The sequence below is a fragment of the Scyliorhinus torazame genome, chromosome 6 (genome assembly GCF_047496885.1).
Source record: "Scyliorhinus torazame isolate Kashiwa2021f chromosome 6, sScyTor2.1, whole genome shotgun sequence".
NCBI lineage: Eukaryota > Metazoa > Chordata > Chondrichthyes > Carcharhiniformes > Scyliorhinidae > Scyliorhinus > Scyliorhinus torazame.
The window spans coordinates 208,224,521-208,250,680 of record NC_092712.1 but is presented as its reverse complement, the minus strand read 5'-3'; the positions used below and the strand labels follow the sequence as shown (position 1 = coordinate 208,250,680).

Here is a 26,160-nt window from a genome sequence, read left to right as displayed (position 1 = left end):
CGAGTGCCCGCCGGCGTGGGTTATATATGGTCCTACCCGGCGGGACCTCGGAGTTCTGGTTGCGGGGGCCGGCCTGGTGGGGGGGCGGGTGGATCTGACTCCCGGGTTGGGGGGGAGGGGCCTCTGTGGTGGCCAGGCCCTCAATTGGGGCCTACCGATCAGCGGGCGGAGTTCATTCCGTGGGGGGCTTAAGTTCCTCCGCGCCGGGCCCCTGTAGGGCTCCTCCATGTTACCCAGGGGCCGGCGCGGAAACGGCAACTCATGCGCATGCGCGGACCTGCACCAGCCATGGCACGCATGCGCGCACCCGCGTCAGCCATGGCACGCATGTGCGGACCCGCGCTGGCTTTCAGCGGCGGAGCAACGGACAGCACTCCGGCGCCGTTCTAGCCCCCTAGGAAAGGGTGAATGCCTGGGCCTGATGCTCGTTGACGCCGGCATCGCTCGCGCCGGTCTTGACTCCAGTGTCAACACTTGACCGGGATTTAAGAGAATCCCGGCCCATGTCTTTTGGGATTTGTGGGAGGGAACCGGAGCACCTGGAGGAAACCCACGCAGACACGGGGAGAACGTGCAGGCTCCGCTCAGACAGTGACCCAAGCTGGGAATCGAACCCGGGACCCTGGCATTGTGAAGCAACAGTGCTAACCACTGTGCTACTTTTAAGTCACAGGGAGATTGGAGGCTCAGCTGTAGACAAAAGGGAGATGTTCAGCAAAGCTGTCACCTAATCTGTGATTGATCTTGCAGATGATAGCATATCATGAGCAATGATTGCTGCAATATTGCAGGAAGTACAATGAAAATTCTTTACTTATGAATGATATTTGATATCTACACTATGTCCGGAAGTGTGGTGGTAATCACCCTGAACCCAAATATTTAGAATATGAAGTGGGATAAATTAACGTGACAATGCTATTTTGTATTCGAATATTTGTGTGCAATTGTGGTCAAATAAGGTAGAATCAGGAAATGTTTTGACCATTTGCTGTGTCATACATTGTGACAAAAAATAAGTATTTTTGTCTGTCATAGATTGTTATTGGTTTACCTTAGTGATCATGGTACACACAGCCTTGAAATTGTAGTTTAAATTGCCCAGTCAGGTTACAACATACAGTAGAACTTGACAGAGATGCGATATAATTCAGAAAGGCCTTGATATGTGAACACTTAATACTGCTGTCCTTGTTTTTTGTAGACTGCCATGCGGTGTCCCGCACGTTGTTACACCCGCTTTAATTGAAAGGCTGCTGGGGCAGATCGCAATATCAAACAAACCGGCACTGAACGGGTTATGATCATTTTCGCAGACTGATTAGGCTGATGAGGAAGTTTCACTAATATAATAAAATTGTAGATAATTAAGGGAAAGCGATAATCTTGCATCATGTTATCCATGTAAATTATACAATATATGTGTTGCTTTGACCAGGGTCCCGGAAGACCTTGCTGAATAACCATTGCAACATCAATGGGAAGAATGAGTTCAAGTTGCAGGCTCTGTCTGGGTCAGAACCCACGGAGTCAATGACTTCGGGAAACTGTACAAAAAATGGACAGATTTCGCAAGGTTTTGAAGCCTAAAGTAACAATAAAGCGAACTGAGTTCAAAAGTATTCACGTGGAACTGACTGGACACCTATCAAATAGTAAGAAGCACTCGCACAGCTCTGAGAACCCGCCTCAAATCTCGTCAACACCCGCCCTACTGCTGACATCACCAGACCGCCCTCCTGAAGATCAGATGTATAATTGGTAATCTGAACTGTCAATCAGAGGATTCCGTACATAATTGGTACACCGATATGTCAATCACGATCCTGCTGCCTATGATTGGTGTACCCGCACTGTCAATCACAGGAAGGGGCGGGCGGCGTAAGCTGTGAGTGATTTGCTGTCTCCACCGTCAATCAGAGGGACCAGCCGCTGATTGGACAGTCGGCCTGTCAATCAGGATGACGGCGGGTGCCGGTGACGGTGGAGCGGAGTGACATCAGTGGCTTGGTCTAACCGACCGGAGGAGATCATGGAGGAGGATCGGGGAGAACAGATGAGACCTTTACTGACCATGGTGAGGCGGCTGGGACGAGAGGGGGTCGGGGGATGAGTATGGCCGTTTCCATCGTGCTGGCGGCGGCAGCAGCAGCATGTTTCCCAGTTGGTGGACCAGCTCCATCACTGCGCGTTCCCCCAGTGTCCGCTCGGGAACGGCCGTTGTGGTTGAAGCGGGGTCGGGGCTCGGGTTTGATGGCGGCTGTCCGGCTCGGGCTTCTCCGCTCCTTTGTCTGTAAGACGGGGAGTGGTTACAGCGACCGGCGCCTTTCCGCTCTCAGTTCCGTTTTCCAGCTCGAGTAGGGTCGATGGCGACCCCGCTGTTCGGGCCCCTCTCTGCTTGTCTCTCACTCACCCCTGCCGATCTGTTTGAATATAAACACAGCGTGTTCCCCACTTGGTGTGGTCCCAGCCGACACGGAGGCAGCGAACGGTTCAGCGGGGCTGGCGCTCGGGGTTGAGTGGAAAGCCCCCGATGTCTCTGCGGGGGAGGGGAGTCTCTTCTCCCCTCCCCTCTGTGTGTGTCTGAGTCCCCGCTTTCCTAGCCGCCTCCGTCCATCCGGCTAACAGGTGATGGAGAGTCCGACAGCCACCTGCCAGGCATTAACTCACCGGTTTCGTCTGTGCATCAAATAAAAAAACGTCGTTTTCGATCCGTTATTTTTGTCACCGTTCGAGAAGGCAGTTGAGCTGGCGAATTACCCTTCTCATTTGCAGTGCTGCTGTGTAAGAGAGGTGGTAAAGTTCCTGCCTGGGATCTCGACTGCGATCAATCGATCCTGCCTGTCTGTGCCCAGGGTCAGCTGCCTGTCTGTGCCCAGGGTCAGCTGCCTGTCTGTGCCCAGGGTCAGCTGCCTGTCTGTGCCCAGGGTCAGCTGCCTGTCTGTGCCAGGGTCAGCTGCCTGTCTGTGCCCAGGGTCAGCTGCCTGTCTGTGCCCAGGGTCAGCTGCCTGTCTTTGCCCAGGGTCAGCTGCCTGTCTTTGCCCAGGGTCAGCTGCCTGTCTGTGCCCAGGGTCAGCTGCCTGATTTCCTATTGGAGGTAATGCTGAGTTGATCCTTGCTTACACAACTGTGCTGGAAGTGCACAGGGGGAGGGGGGGGGTGTCACTGAACCAGTGCGTAACATGTGCTTCATGTCCAACTGTCTCCATTTTTTAAAGTAAATAAAGTCGTATTTCTCAAATCGGTTACGTCAATTAATTTCTATCCCAGTCTGATTGTATTAATTTCTAAACTGTGGAGGTTCCCACACCTTCTGATATTTGTACTGTATTTGTGCTGCTGCACTAAGCTTACTTTCAGCATTTGGTTCTTTTAGAACTGCTGAATCTGTTAGAACTGCTGAATCTGTTCTACAGTTATTTTCAGACTTTTAAATTTACCCAGTTTATCTAAAGTTCTGTCTTATCATGCTCTGTTTTATGAATGACTAATTCTACCCGGACAAACTTGCACTTAAGGACTCATTACTTAATCGTTTTAGTGGATTGACTGAGGCATTAAGATTTGATTTATTCCATAAGGGATTTTAGATGATAGTGCTCATTGAATCCCTACAGTACAGAAAGAGGCCATTTGGTCCTATGAGTCTGCACAGACCCTCTGAAAGAGCACCCCACCTAGGCCGAACCCTAAACCCCTATCTAGGGTCAATTTAGCACGGCCAATCCACCTAACCTGCACATCTTTGGACCATGGGAGGAAACTCAGAGCACCCGGAGGAAACACACGCAGACACAAGGAGAAAGTGCAAACTCCACACAATCACCCAAGGCCGGAATTGAACCCGGGTCCCTGCCGCTGTGAGGCAGCAATGCTAACCACTGTGCCGATTCTTTTCTTCAAGATCGTGTTTTTGTTCCTGTGACATCTGATCAGAAACCACAATCTTTCTTTCCTTGCTCTATGTCAAGATCTTGATATTTCCCCCTTCCAACATCAAGCGGATGTTCCACATCTTTCCTTTTGCCGATGTTGATAAGAGCTCACCTTCTATGTCTTTACTTTTTCTCATGGTAACTTCTAAATTTCTTTTGAAACAAGTTATTGTGAGATCTTGGTGCAACATTTACACATGGTAAGCTATGTTATCTGTTTGCTCCTGGGTAAGTTACAAGAAAAGGTTTCAGATGAATTTACAGTCTCCATGTACTTGCCTCCATTCATTTCTTTCTTCTCAACCATTTGTACTGCTATTTTCTTACATTTTTCAGAACTTTTCTCTTGCTATTAAGTTGCTTTAGCACAAGCTCTGGAAATCTCCCTCTCTATCGCTCTACTCTCCCACTCCCTTTCCTCTTTCAAGACATTCCTTAAAATATGTCTCTTTGATCAAGCTTTTGGTCATCTTTAATATCTCCTTACATGGCTTTGTGTCATATTTTGATTTGTAATGCTCCTGTGAAGTGCCTTGGGATGTTTCATTACCATAAGGGTGCAGTATAGATATAACTTCTTTCTGAACTCTGAATAAATTGTCTTGTATGCTCTACCGACAATCTTGTTTTACTGTTCATCCCTGCAGCCTTTTAAAATTGGCATACCTAATCACCACTTGTGCAGAATTTCTTAATTTCGAACTCCTGGGTCTTTTTCTGCTCGGGACTGAAGTTTGGTGGCTTGTGCTGGTCTTGGAAAATAAGATAATTTTTTTTTAAGTGTGTCTTCTGTGCCCCATCTCCAAATTTAGGTGACTCTATAATCAGATGCATTGAGGCTATGCTACACTAAGTATGCTTGTGTGGAGTGCTAGTGGAGCATTTTGAGGAATTTTGCCTGCTGTTAGCCTTTTCACTTGGAGAAAATACATGAACTAAAAGGCCACTTACCTGAATATATTTGCTGGAAGGATTTCAAAAACAACTGAGAATGAATATAATGACTGTTGTAGTGAATTGATGTTTATTGTGTTAGAAATCTTGACTGCTTTTATTGCGTCCACAAGTTTATAACAAAATAAGTTGAGGTTTTTGTTTGAAGTTGTTTGAAGTTATTTGCTGTTTGATGTGTAGTCTTAAACCTGTGTGCTAAAATGCTGAGATATCCTGTATGAAGGAGTTAAGAACCTATATACTCTTATCAGAATAAATTATCTATTTTAATTGGCCTAGTTGTTTTATTATTATACAGTCTTTTCCAACGGCAGCATTGTAGTACAGTGGGTAGCACAGTTGCTTCACAGTTCCAGGGTCCCAGGTTCTATTCCCGGCTTGGGCCACTGTCTGTGCAACATTTGCACATTCTCCCCGTGTCTGCGTGGGTTTCCTCTGGGTGCTCCGGTTTCTTCCCACAGTCCAAAGATGTGTAGGTTAGGTGGATTGGCCATTCAAAATTGCCCTTAGTGTCCAAAAAGTTTGGAGGGGATAACAGGGATAGGTTGGAATTGGGGTGCTAGGGCAGCATGGTGGCACAAGTGGTTAGCACGGTTGCCTCACGGCGTGAGGTCCCAGGTTCGATCCCTGCTCTGGGTCACTGTCCGTGTGGAGTTTGCACATTCTCCCCGTGTTTGCGTGGGTTTTGCTCCCACAACCCAAAAGATGTGCAGGATAGGTGGATTGGCCACGCTAAATTGCCCCTTAATTGGAAAAAATGAAGTGGATACTCTAAATTTATTTTTAAAAAGGAAGTGGGCGGGGCTGTTTCCAAGGGCCGGTGCAGACCCGAAGGGTTCAATGGCCTCCTTCTGCACTGTAAATTCTATGGTTCTATAACCCAGCTTGCCACCATCAGCCCCAGTCTTTGAAAATAAATTGAACCTGTGTTCTGAACACCGTGATAGGTACTGAGTCTGTGACTTGGTTTGATTATTGTTCTTTGATCTTTATTTTGGGTACAATTTTAGATGTTTTGAGACATGGATATTTGTTTGACCAGCAGTATCTGGGCAGTGGTGAGGTGGTAACTTGAATAATTATTATCTCTGCAGTGTTGGGCAGAGCACAACTAATTTAGCTTGGTCAGGTCTAAAATTAATGTGCACTATGACTAACTTGGTGGCAAGTTAGGTCAATTTTTTTGTTTTCACCAATTTGTGTCTCTTTGGGCAGTTAGTGTCATGCATCATTGAAGAATTTGTTTTACTGTTTGTATATTGTTGCATTTTCCCATACTTTAGAATGGTTTTAATTACGTGACGATCTCTGGAATCGAGTTTGGATTTTCACAACATTAATATAACTGTTGATCTGGTGAATTTTGTCATATGATGTTTCTAAAACCTTTTGCCTTTTGGCTATTTAGATAAGATAAAGCTTTCGTTTCAGCTCTCATGTCGTGTTGCCGTAGGTTTTAAGTTATTTTGTCATAATTACAGAAGGCGTCATGCAGCTATTAAGTCTAGTTTATGTAGGAACATGGGAGCAGGAGTAGGCTATTCAGCCCCTACTAGCCTGTCGCATCAGTTAATTGGTAGCACGGTGGCACAGTAGTTAGCACTGCTGCTTCACAGCTCCAGGGACCAGGGTTCAATTCCGTCCTTGAGCGACTGTGGAGTTTGCACTTTCTCCCCATGTCTGCGCGGGTTACCTCCGGCTGCTCTGGTTTCCTCCCACAGTCCAAAGTTGTGCAGGTTAAGTGGATTGACCATGCTAAATTGCCCCTTAGTGTCCAAAAGGTTAGGTGGGGTTATGGGGATAGGGTGGAGGCGTGGGCTCTTTCCAAGGGCCGGTGCACATTTGATGGACTGAATGGCCTCCTTCTGCACTGTAAATTCGATGATTCAATGGATGATCTGTGGCCGAACTCCATAAACCTGCCTTTGGCCCAAATGAAATGAAATGAAAGTCGCTTATTGTCACAAGTAGGCTTCAAATGAAGTTACTGTGAAAAGCCCCTAGTCGCCATATTTCGGCGCCTGTTAGGGGAGGCTGGTACGGAACTGGTACTGCTTCTTTAAGAAGCAGTTCTTTAAGAAGCAGTTCCATTCTACTTCTTGGGGCCCTGGAAATATCCTTTACATTGCACAATGAATACCTTTTATATCTTTGCTTAACAAAAATCTATCTACGTATCAGATTTAAAATTAACAACTGTTCTAGCTTCAACTGGTGTTTGTGGGGAGAGAATTCCAAACCTCTACCACCCTTTGAGTGAAAAAGTGCTTCCTAACATCTCTCCCGAACAGTCTACCCTAATTTTGAGGCTATGCCTCCTAGTTTTAGAATCTCCAACCACTGGAAATAGTTTATCTTTATCTACCCTGTTTTTCCCTGTTAATATCTTGAATACTTCGATCAGAGCACCCCTTAACCTTCTAAAGTCTAGCAAAAACATGGGAACAAAAGTAGGCTAATCAGCCCCTCTAGCCTGTCCCACCAGTTAATGGGCGGCATGGTGGCACAGTGGTTAGCACAGTTGCTTCACAGCTCCAGGGTCCCAGGTCCGATTCCCGGCTTGGGTCACTGTCTGTGCGGAGTTTGCACTTTCTCCCCGTGTGTGCGTGGGTTTCCTGCGGGTGCTCCGTTTTCCTCCCACAGTTCAAAGATGTGCAGGTTAGGTGGATTGGCGATGATAAATTGCCTTTGGTGGTGTCCAAAAAGGTTAGGTGGGGTTGCTGGGTTACGGGGATAGGGTGGAGGCGTGAGGTGCTCTTTCCTAAGGGCCGGTGCAGGCTCGATGGGCAGATTCTATGAAAACAGGTTTAATTTGTGTAATCTTTCCTATTAACGTAATCCCTGTAGTCAGCTGAGGTACAATTTTTGGAAACCAAGGTTCCACTCCCTCCAAGGCCAAAATATTCTTCCTACGGTGTGGTGCCCGAACTGCTCACAGTACTCCCAAGTGGGATCTAACCAGGGTTTTGTGTACCTGTTGCATAACCCCTGTGTCTTTGTACATCAATCCTCTGGATATAAAGGCTACCAATTCCATTAGCCTTTTTGATTATTTATAGCATGTGAGGAGGAAAGATAAAACCAGTCACCTATTTCAAGAATTCAGTTCATGAGTGTCTTGCTTTTTGTGAAATAGTTCAATTGGCAACACTCTTGCCTCTGAGCAGAAGGTGGTGGGTTAAATTTTTACTTCAGAACTTGAACATAAAATTCTCAGCTGATATGGTAGTGCATTACTGAGGGACTGCTACACTTAAATACTGTCTTTCAAATGAGACACGTGCTAATTTCCAAATAGATAGGAGTCACACCAAGGTCCTGTATACATATCCTTTCGGGTAGATGTTAAATATCTCCTGTCACTTTTTCAAAGAAAAGTCGGGAAGTTATCCCATGTGTTCAGGTCAATATTCATCTTTCAATCAGCATCACATAAGCAGATTATCTGATCATTATCTCCTTGCTGTTTCTGGAAGTATGCTGTGCTCAAATTGGCTGACCCATTTCCAATGCTACGACAGTGACTACATTTCAGAAAAGTACTTCATTGGCTGTGACGTGTTTAGGAATATCAGGTGGTCATGAAAGATGATATGTAATGGCAAGGCTTTCTTATTCTTTAAGAAGCAGTTCCATTCTACTTCCTTGGGGCCCTGGAAATATCCTTTACATTGCGCAATGAATCCCAAACACGGGAATATGTATGATTGTTTGGAAGGCTATTTTTAAAATCTGTCATGCCTTGTCTACCTGTGGGAAATGTTAGCCAAGGAAAAACACAATTTAACTTTATCGCTGATGCATGATGTATTTTCCATAATTGTTTGCAAATATTGAGTGCTCAAAAGTGAAAGGAAAACTATTGCTCAATATTAGAATAATTCACTTTAATATGCACATATTCACATCATGACTTTATGCAGTGTTACTTTTGCCCCATAAGATGGTGATGAATGTTGATGAATACTTGCTGACATTTTGACCTGAGACATGAAATCTAGGGAGAAACTAGGCCACTACTAGACTTTCAAGATAAAAGTCAGTAGAATAAGAGTAGCAATGCATGATCTGTATAAGCTTGGTTTACACAGATTTGCCACATTGTGAGTATTTGTTGGGTATCTTCTCCATTGAAAGAGAAGTTAGAATTTTGGCATAGAAACCAGCAACAAAGTTATTTACATTAAAGATCAAAACATGGTACTGGCAGATGTTTAACATTGATACAATTATTGTTGAACTGAGAGCATCATTGAGAGTTTGCTAGCATGAGGAAGAGGATCAAAAGTTTCTTTCGTCAACCATTGTGCAACATGAATGGTGTCACCCATGTGACATACAGCTGAGTCCATTAAAAGCAAGAGAAGTTTTAATTCCGCTTAATCAGCTGAAATCATCCTGATTTACCAATCGGGAAGAATCTCAGAATTTGTGGTGGGGGAAAGTGATTAACAAACAAATTTTAACCTACTTATGTGGAAATTGGCATGTGTAGATAACCTGCCAATGATGGCCAATTGATTTAAAATTCAATGTCTTGTAATTAAATGTCCCTGGGCTGTTTATTCAGAGTTGTGATGTTTTATTATATAAAGTCAAATTTTGCTGCTTTTAAGGCTGTATGGATTCTGAAATGTATGACTAATTCTGACCCATTTGAAAGTTATGAACAGCAGAAGATTAATTCGCAAATCAAGTTCATTCTGCCCTGACAGTCATACTCAGCATTCTGAATAATACCACATTCATTTCATGCCCTGGTGTAAAGCCAGCATTGCTTTTTCACGAAGAAGTGTATGTTTAATATATTGAATATATTTTTTATGAATTCCTCTTTGGTTTAATTTGAGTAATTCATCCCTTTTGTATAGCAGATATCAGACCATGGGAACAAAAAGTGTGGGGAAACTAAAAACTTGTAAGTTAGTTTAAATAGCTGAATAATTATTTCCTTCCCAGCAAAAGCTATGTATTCTATTCCTCCTGCTCCATTCTAAAATATGAGAAGTTATGAGTTTTCAGGATACACGTTGCTCTATTTAGAAATGTGTAATCTCTTACATCAGCATTTTCAATATAATGTGAAAGTAAAAATTAATGGTTTGAACAATTGAGAATGGTAGAGTCAGATTTAAAATATTTCCAATAAATACTCCGATCTGGCAGCCTCTGCAGAAACAAGAACAGAGTTAATGTTTCAGGCTGTATCTTCCACAAAATAGTTCAGGGTTGACATTTGGTGTACCTTTTTATAGCATTTGAGCTGCTAATTCTAAAGAGGCTTTGATAGGGTAGACGCTGAGAGATTGTTTCCATTGTTCGGGAGCCTAAAGCAGGGGGGTAAATTCTCAAAGTAAGGGCTGAACATTTAGAACTGAGCTGAGGGGAAATTACTTCATTCAAAGGGTTGTGAATCTTTGGAATTCTCAGCCGCAGAGGGCTGTGGATACTCCATACATTGATACATTTAAGGGTAGGATAGACAGATATGTCTCAGGGAATTAAGGGATATGGGGAACTGGCCGTAAAGTGGAGTTGAAGCTCAAGATCAGCCTTGATTGTGATGAATGGCAGAGCAGATTCAATGGGCTATATGGTCTACATCAGTGTTCTTCAAACATTTTTTCCGGGGACCCATTTTTACCGACCTGCGCGACCCACGCCGGCCGACCTGCGCGACCCACGCCGGCCGACCTGCGCGACCCACGCCGGCCGACCTGCGCGACCCACGCCGGCCGACCTGCGCGACCCACGCCGGCCGACCTGCGCGACCCACGCCGGCCGACCTGCGCGACCCACGCCGGCCGACCTGCGCGACCCACGCCGGCCGACCTGCGCGACCCACGCCGGCCGACCTGCGCGACCCACGCCGGCCGACCTGCGCGACCCATCATTTTCTCTTCTCTTTGGTGCTGACAAAAATGGAGGAAATGGTTTTGGGTCCCTTTGACCCTCGTACACGCTCCTCCAATGGAACCTGTTGGATGAAAGTGAAGCCTTCTGGTTTCGGAAAGTACGGAGTCTCCATCTGTCCAAAGTTCTGCATTTATTTCCTGTAAACTTTTAGCAAATAAAAACCCCCGAACTTATAAAAAAAAATGAATAAAATAAATGAAAAAATAAAAATTAAATGAATAACGCTTCCCCCCGAACTTGTAAAACAAAAAGCTGCGACCGTTTATAAAAAAAAAAAAAAAAATGCTGCCGCACTGCGCATGCGCGGCGATGATCTGGCACGCATGCGCAGTGCGGCCACATTTGTTTTACATGTTTGCGGCCAGTTTGAAGGCCGCTTGCAGCCGGCAATATTACCGGCTGGCTGCTGCAGCTGTTGCGCGATGGGGAGCGCCGCGACGGATGGCTCCGCGACCCTGAGTTTGACAATGCCTGGTCTACATCCCCTAGTTCTTGTGCTCTTTAGAATTTAAAATATTTTCCAGATTTCCCCCCCCCCCCCCCCCCCCTATTTTTTCAAATAAATTTACAGTACCCGACTTTTTTTTCCAATTAAGGGACAATTCAGTGTGGCCAATTCACCTACCCTGCATATCTTTTTGGGTTGTGGGGGTGAGACCTACGCAGCCACGGGAAAAATATGCAAACTGGACACTGACAGTGACCCGGGCTAGGATCGAACCTGGGTCCTTAGCGCTGTGAGGCAGCAGTGCTTGCCACTGTGCGCCATGCTGCCCTTTTCCCCCCTATTCCACTCTAGCTTAATTGAATTCAGTCTGTTAGAAATTTTGTGTTTCCTGTATCCTGAGTTCCTGCTCGTCTTGCTAGTGCATACTGAGACAACCTCTTATAATTAAGATTGTTTCTTAGCATGAGAAGACTTTTAAGATTGGCCACATCTTTGGTTGAACATTGCGATGGCTTTTAAACCAATCATAGAGACATATTTTAGCATAAAGCTGGAAAGACAACACAGATTGTTGTCTAGGTACACGTGTCTACTATTCTCTTTGGCAATCCTAGCTTGTTCAAACTTGTCAATTCCCTGAATGCACTAGAACTGCTAGTGTTTGTGGCCTTTAATCATTTCTTCCCACGTATTGATGTTAATATCACATCACTTCACATTGGTTTTCAAGCTATCTTTACATCATTGTTTGATGCAAGGGCAGCACAGTTGCTTCACAGCTCCAGGATCCCAGATTCGATTCCCGGCTTGGGTCACTGTCTGTGCGGAGTCTGCACGTTCTCCCCGTGTTTGCGTGGGTTTCCTCCAATTTCCTCCCACAGTCCAAAGATGTGCAGGTTAGGTGGATTGGCTATGCTAAATTGCCGTTGGTATCCATAAAAGATTAGCTGGAGTTACGGGGATAGGGTGGAGGTATGGGCTTAGGAAGGGTGCTCTTTCCAAGGGCTGTTGTAGACTCGATGGGCCGAATGACCTCCTTCTGCACTGTAAATTCTATGATAATTCTATGCGAGCTCATTTCTGTCATAATATACACCGGTATATCATGGTGCAGACACACACTGATGGACACAGTGGGACCAATCAACACACACAACACCGCAGCCAATCACCAGTTAGAGCACACGCACTATAAAGACGGGGCATCAGAGTTCCCGCTCATTCGAGCTGCAGCTAGCGAGGAGGACAGAGCTCACAGCCTGCAGCACAGACATTCACCATGTGCTGAGTGCGTCGACTGGTTAGGACAAGGCAAAGGTCTTTAGTTAAAGCTAGTATCGTGTTAACCCACAGTCAGAGTATGTTAAACAGTTAATGATTCAATAAAATAGTGTTGCACTATTTCAAGTGTTGGTGACCTGTATGTGTTCCACAGATCCAGAGCACCCAACATAACAATTTCTGATTGAAGTAATTGATTTGTAAGTCTGGAGTAATATATTTTGCTCACATGGCCATGCCAGTGATGTTGGACTGTAAGGACTTTGCCTTCAATATTGATGCAATTTATTTTCTGGGAAGGGAATGTATGATGATCGCAACACATTTGAAAACTTTTGTGTAATGTTACAACCAGGTGAGGAGGATTGAACTGACTCCCCTCTCTTCAGCCTCTTCAGTTGGTCGCAAAAAAGGTTTTAACGTTTATTTTCTCTGTAGGTGAATTTTTAAAAATCCAAACTATCCCTGCAGTGAGCAATAAGGAGCAAATCGCAAGTTTTTCTTGAGTTTAAAAAAAGATTAAGTTTATTAGCGACTAAATGTGGAAAAGAAATAAAAAACTTAATGTTTCTATCTCTCTGGTATTAGAAGTAAGGAAAGTTAGAGCACCATTTAACGGGTTAAAACTTTTTGCTTGTTTTTGAGGCATAGATTGTTGAATGTGGCGGCCTTTTTAAGCTAGCTGGTTCCTTTTATAATCCCAGAGTTGAATTGCAGTCCATCCATGTGATTATATTTGTTGGCGACTATTTCCTTTCTTTTAATCCGCGATCTGTCTTTCAGAAATTTATGAATTTCTCGGTTCTTTCAGAAGGACATTCGGTATCTCTAGTTGATATTTGGACTGCAGATATTGGGCTTAACTTGACAGAGAGAGAGAAATTTCTTCTCCGTTATCAGCTTCTCCAAATTTCTCTGCTTCTGCTTGGCAAACCTAGTTCTTAAAGTCGTGTTGGCTGTATTGTCCAAAGGAATTTGATTACCAAGTCTGCAGTATTCATTGTTGTAGCACAAGTAATTTTAGTTTGATTTTACATCTCAGAAACGTTTGACACATTTCAAGATAGTAGAAACCAGCAAGGGATGGGCTCTTTCATCCTCCACATGGGTTTGAGTGTCCGTTGGTTGTATATCTGGCTGTCTAGTGGTTCCCTGTTGTCTGATTGGCAGGGTGTGACGATTGGAATCTGGGGTCTGTACTAGGACCTCAACCTTTTACAATTTACATCAATAATTTACATGAGGAGAGTGAAGGAGTGGTAGCTAAATTTACAGATGACACAATGATAGGAAAGTATGTCGTGCAGGGGACACAAGGAGGTTGCAGACAGATACTAGTTGATTGAATGGCAAATGTCTGACAGATGGGGTATAATATGGGAAAACATGAAGTTCACTTTGGCAGGAAGAATTTTAAGAAGCAGAGTATTACTTAAGCGGCAAATGACAACAGAATTCCATGGTGCAAAAGGATCTAGGATTTTTAGTGCATGAATCACAAAGAGCTACTCTGCAGGTACAGCATATAATCAAGAAGGCTAATGGAATCCTCTCCTTTTTATTATCAGGAATTGAACATAAAAGCAAGGTTGTTATACTTCAGCTATACAGAGCATTTGTGACCATATCTTGAATACTATGTGCAGTTTTAATCTTGTATAAGGAAAGGTATAAATCATTGGAGACCGTTCAGAGGAGGTTTTAACAGATTAGTAACAATGAGGATAGGTTGGACAGGCTGGGCTTGTGTTCACTGGAGTTTAGAAGAGTGAGGGGTGACTTGATTGCATATATAAATGACTCTGAATGGTCTTAACAAGGTGGATATGGAAAGGATATTTCCTCTTAAAAATTCCGGGTCTCCTTATCGGGCAGTGAGGAAAACCATTTTTCTCTGGGTTGTGCGACGTTGGAACTCTGCCTCAGAAGGCGGTGGAAGTGGGGTTGTTAAATATTATTAAGGCAGAGGTGGATTCTTGCGAGGCAAAGGAATCAAAGATTTTCAGGGATAGATGGGAATGTGGAACTCAACACAGAAAGATCGACCATGACCTTTTTGAATGGTAGAGCGGGCCCGAGGGGCTGAATGGCCTACTTCTATTTTGTTTTTATATCTTGATGGTCTCTTGGGCTCTACTGGAGAGGTCAGGCCCTAAAGATGCAATTGATACATCCATTCCTTTCAATATTCATTCTTTGAAGTGGACCTTCACACTCTGGATGTGATATTCCATGAGCAATCACGTCAGGACATGTCAGTGTAATCCAGATAATAACTGTGGTCAATTTACAGCCCAGACTTGTGGCAGCCATCTTTAGCCGGTGCTCTTTTCTTGTCTTTTTAAAACAAATGGTCCCTTTTGAGCAGTTCAGTATGTTTTTTGTTAACTGGTGAAATTACAGGTTGATATCATTCAGGAACAATTTCCCATCCGAATAGTAATGAGCATAGACAAAAATGCCAGTTGTGAGAATGGCAGATTTATAATTCAGAACTTCATAGATAATGTCATGTCCTTTTACATTGAAGTCCACCGGTCCTTCGGCTGAAAGCTGGTGAGGAACTTTTAATGCAGTGCTGAATCTTAATGATGTTCGCAATGACAATGTTTGTTTGTGGATTAACTGCTATGTAGAGTAACATGTACGCATTATTGTTCCACTCTGATTTTACAGATGCTTTGGGGGAGGCTGTGACTACAAAGTTGTCCTGGAAGTTGTCGCCTCCTACTCGTATAGAATTATCCATTAGAAATAGGAAATAAAATGGTCAGGGTGGGCTACCTATTCGCGATGAGTTAACTGCAGATAATTCTGAGAAATGTGAGATTTTGAATTACCCCAAGTTAGATTGGAATAAAAATAATGCATGTGGTCAAAATGAGGAGTATTTCCTAGAATGTGCACAGGACATTTATAGGCAGAGCCTATAAATTTGAGATGGGGATCCCACACTTTAGGGAATGCATCAGACGTAGACTATCACAGACATCAGGAATTCCATAGGAATACATCCCGTGACTAATTTATGACAATTTTTAATTGAAGGATACGTGTCACTGACTCAATAGCAGAGGCTATTTTTACGAGCTGCAAAAGTTAGGATGTTGTACAGCATTTTTTCATTAACGTCAGTAATTATCCCATCCTTGATACCCAGGATTAGGAACAAAGGATTAAGCTCTGTCAAATATCCTCTCAAGCTCCCTAACTACACCAGACCAATAGGATTGAATGTTAACTCCAGTCCTTATCCAGTGTATATAATCACCCTTGACTACCAGGCACTTATAATAATAATAATAATAATGATAATCTTTATTGTCACAAGTAGGCTTACATTAACACTGAAATGAAGTTACTGTGAAAATCCCCTAGTCGCCACATTCTGGCACCTGTTTGGGTACACGGAGGGTGAATTCAGAATGTCCAAATTCAGGACTTGTGGAAGGAAACTGGAGCGCCCGGAGGAAACTCGCGCAGTCACGGGGAGAACGTGCAGACTCCGCACAGACAGTGACCCAAGCCGGGAATCGAACCTGGGACCCTGGTGCTGTGAAGCAACAGTGCTAACCACTCTGCTACCGTGCACATTGGGGATATAGCAGGATGAAACCTGTGTCTCAGACTAGACGTGATATGTAAATGGTGCAGTATCTTAAATTGAATCTCCCTCATTCCTGCCCAGTCATGAGACTGAGACCGGCAGGGCAGGGCAGCGGATCAAATTCCATCTAATAGAAGGTTAGCCCCATATAACTGCTAATATAATTTTGACACCCAGGTACTTAAGCCAACAGGGACCATCTAAAAGAGAAATTGGCAAGTTGTGAGGTTAGCCCCTCAACTCTTCCCCCGTCCTAGTCTCCGATTTTGTAAACTTAATCTTGTAACTGGACAAGGCACTAAATCTCTCCACATCAATGATAGCAGGAACTGAGACATCCGGCTTCAGCACAAACAGTAGCAATTCATCTGCATAAAGCGTAAGCTTATGCTGCCTCTTCCCACAACCCAGCCCTGGTGTCAAGGGGCTGCATGGGACAGGGGACATGACACCCCTGTCAGGCCCCTCTCTGCAAGCCAAAAACCATTGGTAAGTACTGCCGCCAAGAGTCTATGATACAGCACCCGAATCCTTTTAATATGTTCCTCACCCAACCCATAATCTCTGCAGAGAGTGCACCAGATAATTCCACTCTACCTGATCAAAGGTTTTCTCTGCAACCAAGGAAATCACCAGCCCATCTACTGCCCACTCCTGGAAAGCCTGGATCACATTCAATAACTTTACATTGTTACTGGAAAAACCTGTCCTTTACAAACCCATTCTGACCCTCCCAGACAATCGTCGGTAAAACTTGCTCTAACTGTCTCGGCAATAGTTTAGACAACAATTTCAAATCAACGTTTAGAAGTGAGATTGGCCGTAGGAGGGACAGTCCTCCTTGCCTGTCTGCAAAATCAGGGAGATGTTTGCCTCCCAAAGAGTTGATGGCAGTAGACCTGCCTCAAAGGAGTGACAGTACATACCCAGCCAAATCCAGCAACGCCTTTATCAACAGATCCTTAAACTCTCTAAAACTCACACCCAGAGCCGTTTGGCGCCAGAGCCTTCCCCAGCTGGAGCTCCTTAATGGCCATAGTCACTTCAGATTTAGAGATAAGAGTACTAAAGGCAAGCGCTGATCCTCTGAAACCACGGGGAGCTCGAGAGAAGCGAAGAAGAGCTCCATGTATGCAACTATATCACCAGATTGACCAGATTTATATAATTCAGCATTGAAATCCTTAAATGCACCATTAATCTCTGTTTTCATTAACCCTCGCAGAGAATGCACAGCCCTAGATATTGCCACTTTCATTGTCAAAAAGGCCAAGTACTTAATCAGTTTATTCCCAAACTCATCCAGCTTTTGCTTTGTGAACCTTTGATTTCTCTTGGCCTGCTGTGTCAATAAACAATCATGAACCAGTCTTGCTACATTGATCTCCTTTAACGATTGCTTGCTAGAAGACCTTCTGTACCTCTGCTCCACCTTGGTCAAGTCACCACCATCCGATGTTGGCTCTCTAGCATTCACCGCCTTTTGCTAATTATGTAAGAAATAACCAATCCCGAACATAGGCCTTGCAGGTCTCCCACAAGGTGAAAGCAGTGACATCAGAAGGGGAATTGGCTGAGTAAAAAAACCAAACTCCTTAAAATGTATAATAAAGGATTTATCCCTAAAAAGGGAAGCATAAAACAACCATCACCTAGACCGGGTGGGGAGAAGACCTTCAGCAAAAAATCCAGGAAGACCAGAGCATGGTCCGAAATTGCAATGCTTCCATCGAGCAAGCAAGAGGACGCTAAATGCAGGATAGTCCTAGTCTCAAAGAAATAGTCAATTCTAGTGTTACATTGATGAGGGGCCAAGGAAAAAGAAAAATTCTTATCTCTAGGATTAAAGGACCTCCATACGTCCAGATATTATATTTGTTCACATGTCAAAGCCAGTGCACAAGCCTGCATGGTAGGGGTGACAACCCGTTAGGAGACAACTTCCTCAACAAGGAGGAAAAGCAAAAGGCCAACAATGGAATGGGAGCCGAATGTCCCTCCTGCATTTTGAACCCACCCATGAAGACCTCCACCCACCTCCAGGCACTCTGTTCTGACATGATTAAAGAGAGGATATAATAAGAAAATATGACATTTGCACACGGCACAGTTGCCACTAATAATAATAATAGACAAATAACAACATGAAGGGAGCAAATCCGGATTTCAAATTTTCAGAGTCGCAGAATATCAGTCCAACTCCCTGCTCTTTCTGGACATAATGAAGGCCAAGGCGCTAATCGGATTGTCAAAAGACTTAATGGAGTTGTCGGATATCACTTTCAGTGTCGCAGGATAATGCACGGCATAATATTTTGCAGCTACTTTGAGTTGCCTTCGAACTTCATTGAATCCTCGATGCTTCAGCTGTGTCGCTGCCGAAAAGACCCGGACAAAGGAAATCCCCCCCCACCCCAGTCTTGCTGTCTCCAGGACTCTCTGGCGATCTTCAAAATTGTGAAAGCGAATGATTATATGCCTCAAAGACCGAATATGATGCGCCCTTTCGAATTTGAAATGCCCTACCTTCACATCCAGCTTGAGGAAACGTGTCAGCCGGTTCTTGAAGAACTTAACAGGAGCCTTACCCGCCACTTCTGGCAGACGGATGACTCAGATCTTTTCTCCGGCCTCGGTTCTCAAATCTTCCAGGAATTCTGACATGTCACATAGCTGGTTTTCCAAGGATCAAACATGAGGTTCAGCTGAAGATGCAACATTTTTGACATTCAAGATTCTTTCCTCCGTTTCATCAAGCCTCTTATTAGCATTCTGCAGCTCAGTCTCATGCATGAGCACTCAAATTTTCTGTCAGCAAGTTGAGTTTCTGATCTATTACTTGGATAATGTTTGCAGCCATCATTTTCAGCGCCTCAACGAACACCGGGTTGAGAGATCACTTGAAGATCAAGTCGCCATATTAAAAAGGTGGCTCCACTCCTGCAGAATCTGACCGTCCTTTTATTACAAGATTTCTTCAAGTTTTTGACATTTTCTCTCCATTACCTTCCAATAGTGTTCCAGGGACATACTATTAAAACTTTTGGAGTAGGTGAGCATGTGTTGGGCAAACAGGATAAAAGACGTATTATAGAGCGAATGGTGCCAGAATCCATGGAAAAGTTGCTGTTCCTTCGCCTGCAACATGCGGTTCCCCCAAAAAGGATTATTTTTAAAAAGACTAATCAATACCAAAGAAAACAAAAACAGCTTTTATAAGCGTGTAAACCTTTGGAAAAATAGTGAAAGGTACTATTTGTAATTGTAAAGGTTGAAGGCATAAGTTTAAATATCTGGCATTGGCTCCAGCACTGATGGTGGAAATGAGGCTATAGCTGTACTAAGAAGAATGAGTGGTCAAATAGCTGTAGAAAAGCAATGGGTTCTCAATGACTTGTCATGCTGGTGGGTTAAGAACCCAAGCTTCGTGATACATTTAAAATTAAATTCAATAGATCCAGCAATGTGTGGACCAGTGGTGGAAAATAGCTATGTGGTATAAAGATAACTGATTTGCTGATGATCTTCTGTGAAAGGAACTTCCCGCCCCTCCCACATCTGACCTCAACTCAGCTGCATAGTGTGGCATTGAAGTTGATTTTTAATATTCCAGTAGCCCTGAGGATATTTAACTGTCTCAATAAAACATTTTTTAAAATTGAAGTAACCGATTAGATAAAAGAAATACAACTTGTAATAAATATGGGTATTAAAAGGTGTTAAATGAAGTCTCATAGGAAGCTTGATAGAACAATTCAGGCATATGGTTATAAGGACATTTAACAACATGTATAAGAAACTAAGATATGGTATGTACTCGGGGTTGAGAATTGGGATCAGATTCTTGGAATGTACAAGGGATTCACTTTTGTTTACCCATGCAATCATATATTGTTACAGTGCAGAACCAGGCCATTCAGCCCATTGTACCGATTCCAGTCCCTGCAAGAGCAACTTTAATATATTCCATCCAACTGCCATGTAGCTTTTTCCCCTATTTTTCTTGGGAAGCACAGTGGCCAGCACTGCTGCCTCACACCGCGAGGAACCAAGGTTCGATTCCGACCATGGTCACCTGTCTGTGCGGAGTTTGCTCATTCTCCCCATGACTGTGTGGGTTTCCTCCGGGTGCTCTGGTTTCCTTCCACAGTCCAAAGATGTGCAGGTTAGGTGGATTGGTGATGATAAATTACCCCAAGTATCCAAAAGTTAGGTGCGGTCACGGGGATTGGGCCAAGGTAAAATGCTCTCGGTGCAGACTCGATGGGCCGAATGGCCTCCTGCACTGTAGAGATGTTATGATTCCATTGTGTTCTTATCCAAACCCCTTTGAATACCTTGATTGAATTTGCCTCCATTAGTACATTCCAGATTGTAACCATTCACTGGATTTAAATAAAGATATTTTTCTCTTGTTGCCTCTGGTTATATTGCCAATCACATTAAATCAGTGACTCTATAACTAGATTGGCTAATGTTAAAGTGAATCCAGAAGACTTTTGTAGGCATGTTAATAGTAAAAGGGTTGTCAGAGGAGCAATGGGGCTGATTCGGATAATGGCGATGGACGCAGAAGACACGGCTGAAGTACAAATGTTTACCAAAAAAGATTCCAAAAGGGCGGCACGTGGCACAGTGGTTAGCATTGCCTATGGCGCTGAGGACCCGGGTTTGAATCCCGGCACTGGGTCACTATCCGTGTGGAGTTTGTATATTCTCCCCGTGTCTGCGTGGGTTTCACCCCCACAACCGAAAGAGGTGCAGGGTAGGTGGATTGGCCACGCTAAAGTGCCCCTTAATTGTAAAAAAATAAAATAATTGGGTACTCTAAATTAAAAAAAAAGAAGATTCCAAAGCTATCGTAAGTGAGAAGGTTGCTGGGATACTGGATGAGATAAGAATAGCTACACGGTTGGCATCAGAAAGGCTGACTGTACTGAAAGTGGATTAGTCACCCTGTTTGAAGGGCTTAGTTACATTTAATAAAGATAAACTGTTTTTGGTGCTTGAAGAGTTGATGAACAAAAGGCCCAGATTTGAGATGATAGACAAAAAGATTGGAGCTCACATGAGGAAAACCCTTTTTACACAACTGGCAAATTTGGAATGCACTCCTGATAAGGTGGTGAATGCAGATTCAATAGTTGCCTTTAAAAGGGGGTTGAAAGAGAATATAATGCAGTGATTATAGTGAAGAGCCAGGAAGTGGGGCTAACTGTATTGCTCTTTGAAAAGGCCGATATAGTGGGCTGAAAGGCTGCCTCCTGTGCTGTATGGTTCTGTGATTCTATGCTGGCTATTTTCATTGTTTGTGAATTTTTTATGGAAGTTGTTGGCCATATAGCTTCAGTTCTATATTCAAGATATGAAGGAAAACTGCAGGGCAAAATAAATTAATACTGCTGAAAAAGGAGATGTTGAAGCTTTTCATCAAGCACTCGATCAGGACAAATGCAAGAATCATTAATGCATTGCATTATTAGTTAAAGAGTCAGTTATTACAGTAAGGAGAGATGATATCCTGGGAGGGGACATCAAATTCAGCTTTGTGGGTAGAGTTTGGGAACAAAAAAGGGACAGCCACAATGCTAGGTGTTTATTATAGACCCCCAGATAGTCAACGGGAAATTGAGGAGCAAATATGTATGCAATTTGCAGAGGTGTGTAAAAATAATAGGGTAATTATATTAGATGATTCAACTTTCCCAACATTAATTGGGATAGTCACTGTGTTAAGATATTAGGTGGAGTAGTGTTCTTTAAAATATATACAGGAGAACATTTTAGCTCCACAAGGGACGGTGCAATGCTGTACTAATTCTGGGGAATGAAGGTTGATATGTTATTGGAGGAGCATTTTAGTGATAGCAACCACAATATGGTACAATTTAAGTTTGTTATGGACAAGCAGTAAAAAATGGTTGTGGATTGTGGGAAAGTGGGATTTAGTAAAATAAGGAAGGATCTGGCCAAGGTAGACTGGAAAGAGTTACTTGTGGGAAAATCTACAGAGGAACAATGGAGGGGGGGGGGGGGGGGGGGGCGGCATTCAGAAAGGAAATGGAGAGGGTACAGGCCCAACATGTTCCCTCTACGGTAATAGGAAGGAGTAACCAGCCCAGAGAACCATGGATGATCAGAGACATTGAGGATATGATGAGATGGAAAAGAGAGGCTTTTATCAAGTACAAGGGGAGCAGATCAGCGGAAGCATTAGTGGTATACAGAAAGTGCAGAATCGAGTTTAAGAAAGAAATTGGGTGAGCAAAGAGGGGATACAAGAAAGCTCTGGCTGGTAAAAGTAAGGAAAAATCCCAATATGTTCCATAAATATATCGATGGGAAGAGGATGACCAGGGAAAAGTTAGTGACCAGCAGGGATATCTGTGGGGGGAGGCTGTTGAACGAATACATATGTCTTTACCCAACAGAATGAGGAAGTGGATATAGAACTCTGGGAGAGAGACTCTGAGGTTCTTGAACCAATTCTCATAAGGAGCGACATGGTATTGGCAGGCTTAAAAGTGGACAAATCTCCAGGTCCGGATTGTGTTCCAGGATGCTGTGGGAAGCAAAGGAGGAGTTGCAGGGGCGCTGACCCAAATTTTTAATTCTTCTCTAGCCTCTGAGGAGATGACAGATTACTGGAGAACTGCTAATGTGGCCCCACTATTTAAGAAAGATTGTAGAGCTAAATCAGGGAACTATAGTCCAGTGAGTCTCACATCAGCGGTAGGGAAACTATTGGAGAAAATTCTGAAGGAGAGAATCTATTTCCACTTGGAGGGGCAAGGTTTGATCAGGAATAGTCAGCATGGCTTTGTTAAAGGGAGGTCATGCCTAACAAATTTGATTGAATGTTTTGAGCATGTGACCAGATGTGTAGATGAGGGTAGTGCAGTTGATATAGTTTACATGGATTTCAGCAAGCCTTTGACAAGGTCCCACAAGAGAGACTTATAAAGAAGGTGAATGCACATGGGATACAGGGTAACTTGATAACTGGATTTAGAATTGGCTTAGGTGTAGGAGACAGAGCATGATGATAGTGTCAAGTAGCGTACCTCAGGGTTCTGTGCTGGGTCCCCTATTGTTTGTCATTTAATATAAACAACATAGATGACTGTGCGGGGTTGGATTAGTAAGTTTGCGGAATAGTCAGCATAGCTTTGTCAGAGGGAAGTCCTGTCTAACAAACTGGACTGAATTTTTTGAGTATGTGATCAGAGGCGAAATTCTCATGAAACGGCGCGATGTCCGCCGACTGGTGCCCAAAACGGCGCAAATCAGACGGACATCGCGCCGCCCCAAAGGTGCGGAATGCTCCGCATCTTTGGGGGCTGAGCCCCAACCTTGAGAGGCTAGGTCGGCGCCGGACGAATTTCCGCCCCGCCAGCTGGCGGAAAAGGCCCTTGGTGCCCCGCCAGCTGGCGCGGAAATGACATCTCCGGGCGGCGCATGCGCGGGAGTGTCAGCGGCCGCTGACAGCTTCCCACGCATGCGCAGTGGAGGGAGTCTCTTCCGCCTCCGCCATGGTGGAGACCGTGGCTGAGGCGGAAGGGAAAGAGTGCCCCCACGGCACAGGCCCGCCCGCGGATCGGTGGGCCCCGATTGCGGGCCAAGCCACCGTGGGGGCACCCCCTGGGGCCAGATCGCCCCGCGCCCCCCCCCAGGACCCCGGAGCCCGCCCGCGCCGCCTTGTCCCGTCGGTAAGGTAGGTGGTTTAATTTACGCCGGCGGGACAGGCATTTTAGCGGCGGGACTTCGGCCCATTCGGGCCGGAGAATCGCGCGGGGGGGCCCGCCAACCGGCGCGGCGCGATTCCCGCCCCCGCCGAATCTCCGGTGCCGGAGACTTCGGCAACCGGCGGGGGCGGGATTCACGCCAGCCCCCGGCGATTCTCCAACCCGGCGGGGGGTCGGAGAATCTCGCCCCAGGTGTGTAGATGAGGGTAGTGTAGTTGATGTAGTTTGCATGGATTTCAGCAAAGCCTTTGACAAGGTCCCACAAGGGAAACTTCTAAAGAAGGCAAATGCGCAAGGGAAGCAGGGTAACTTGATAAGGTAGATTCAAAATTGACTGAGCTGTAGGAGACAAGGTGGTGACAAATTTTAGTGACTGGAAGCATGCGCCCACTGGCCGGGATCTGTGCTGGGTGCCTTTTTGTTTGTCATTTATATAAATGACATGGATGACTATGTGGGGGGCAGTATCTGAAAGTTTGCAGATGACACAAAGATTGGCAGGGTGGTTAACAGTGAGGTTGAGTGACTTGGGCTATTAGAAGAAATAGGCAGGATGGTCAAATGGGCAGAAAAGTGGCTGATGGAATTTAACCCTGAAAATTGTGAGGTGATATTTTGGAAGGAGTTCTGGGACAAGGAAGCATTCAATGAATGGCATGACAGTGGGAAGTTCCGAGGAACAAAGGGACCATGGCGTGTTTGTCCATAGATATCTGAAGGCAGAAGGGCAGGTTAATAGGGTGATGAAAAGGCACATGGGACACTTGCCTTTCTCAATCTTGCCATAGATTACAAAAGCAGGGATATCATGTTGGAGTTGTATAGAACTTTGGTGAGGCCACAGTTGGAGTACTATGTACAATTTTGTCACGTTATAGGAAGGATTTGATTGCCCTGATTCACCAGGATGTTGCCTGGGATGGAACATTTTAGTTACGAAGAGAGGTTGAAGGGCTTGGGTTGTTTTTGCTGGAACAGAGAAGACTCAGGAGTTGACCTGATCGAGGTGTACAAGATCATGAGGGACATGGACAGGGTAGATAGGGAGCAGCTGTTTCCCTCAGTTGAATGGTCAGTTATAAGGGGACACAAGTTCAAGGTGAGGGGCAGGAGGTTTAAGTGGGATTTGAGGAAAAACCTTTTTACCCAGAGGGTGCTGACGGTCTGCAATGTGCTGCCTGGGAGGGTGGTAGAGGCGGGTTGCCTTGCATCCTTTTAAAAAGTACCTGGATGAACACGTGGCCCGTCAGAACATTCAAGGCTGTGGGCCAAGTGCTGGAAAATGGGATTAGGTAGGCAGGACAGGTGACTTTCAAGCATCGGTGGAGACTCAATTGGCCGAAGAACCTCTTCTGCACTTATTCTGTGAAGAATGGCAAGTATCAAACAATCGCAACGATTTATTCTACAGGAGAAAAGGGTGCTAATTGGCAAACAACCCTGGCTGAGGTATTGCTATTGAGAAATCACTGTGCTTCCCAAGCTCTCGGGTAATTCAGAACATATTTTATTGCAGTGATCAGGTCTCTTCATTTAATGAATGTGGCTTCCAGCATACATAAATGAAACATGTTGCAAGCTCAACTGATTATCCTAAATTAGTTTAGTTTCGCTATGAGTGCATTCAGGATTGTTCATCAAGTGTTGCCCATCCTCAGAATCACATCTGATAATGGACTTTTGTTTGAGGTTTTGCAAGCATGGGGCTAGTTGAGTACGGTCTCGACTCTGCTTACAGCTGAAGTAATGTGCTGGTTGGCTGATGAATTCAGTTGTTGGGATATGTGGCTTATGTACTTGGCATCTCACAAACATTGAAATTCATGACTGGCCTGTCTGCCACCTTGACTCCCCACTGATCAAAAATGTAACTCAGCCTTGAATATATTCAAGAATTAGCCTCCACTGCTCTCTAGGGAAGTTAATTCCACAGACTAACAACAGCTTTTTCTCATCTGTCTTAAACGGGAGATGCCTAGGGCGAGATTCTCCACTCCCGCGCCGGTTGGGAGAATCGCCTGGGCCGCCAAAATTTCCCGGGACGCCGGTCCGACGCCCTCTCGCGATTCTCCCAAGCGGCAGGAACGGCCCGGTCAAGTTTCGCAGGCCGGAGAATCGCCGGAGACACCCAAAATGGCGATTCTCCGGCACCCCCGCTATTCTCAGGCCCGGATGGGCCGAGAAGCCAGGCCAGAACTGCGGGTTCCCCACGGTGCCGTCCACACCTGGTCGCTGCCGTCGTGAACGGTGCGTGAACGCTTTGGGGGGGGGGGG

General features: G+C 44.7%; 1 protein-coding gene across 7 annotated transcripts in view; it reads left to right on the top strand.

The window, feature by feature from the left end:
• The first annotated feature begins 1,950 nt into the window (after window positions 1–1,950).
• Window positions 1,951–26,160, top strand: part of slc4a7 (solute carrier family 4 member 7) — a 271,390-nt gene continuing 247,180 nt past the window's right edge. For all 7 annotated transcript variants that reach the window (XM_072509348.1, XM_072509347.1, XM_072509344.1 and 4 more), the window contains exon 1: window positions 1,951–2,077. In XM_072509348.1, coding sequence (XP_072365449.1) covers window positions 2,033–2,077 — 45 coding nt within the window. In that variant the 5' untranslated portion in view covers window positions 1,951–2,032. The remainder of the gene's footprint in view (window positions 2,078–26,160) is intronic.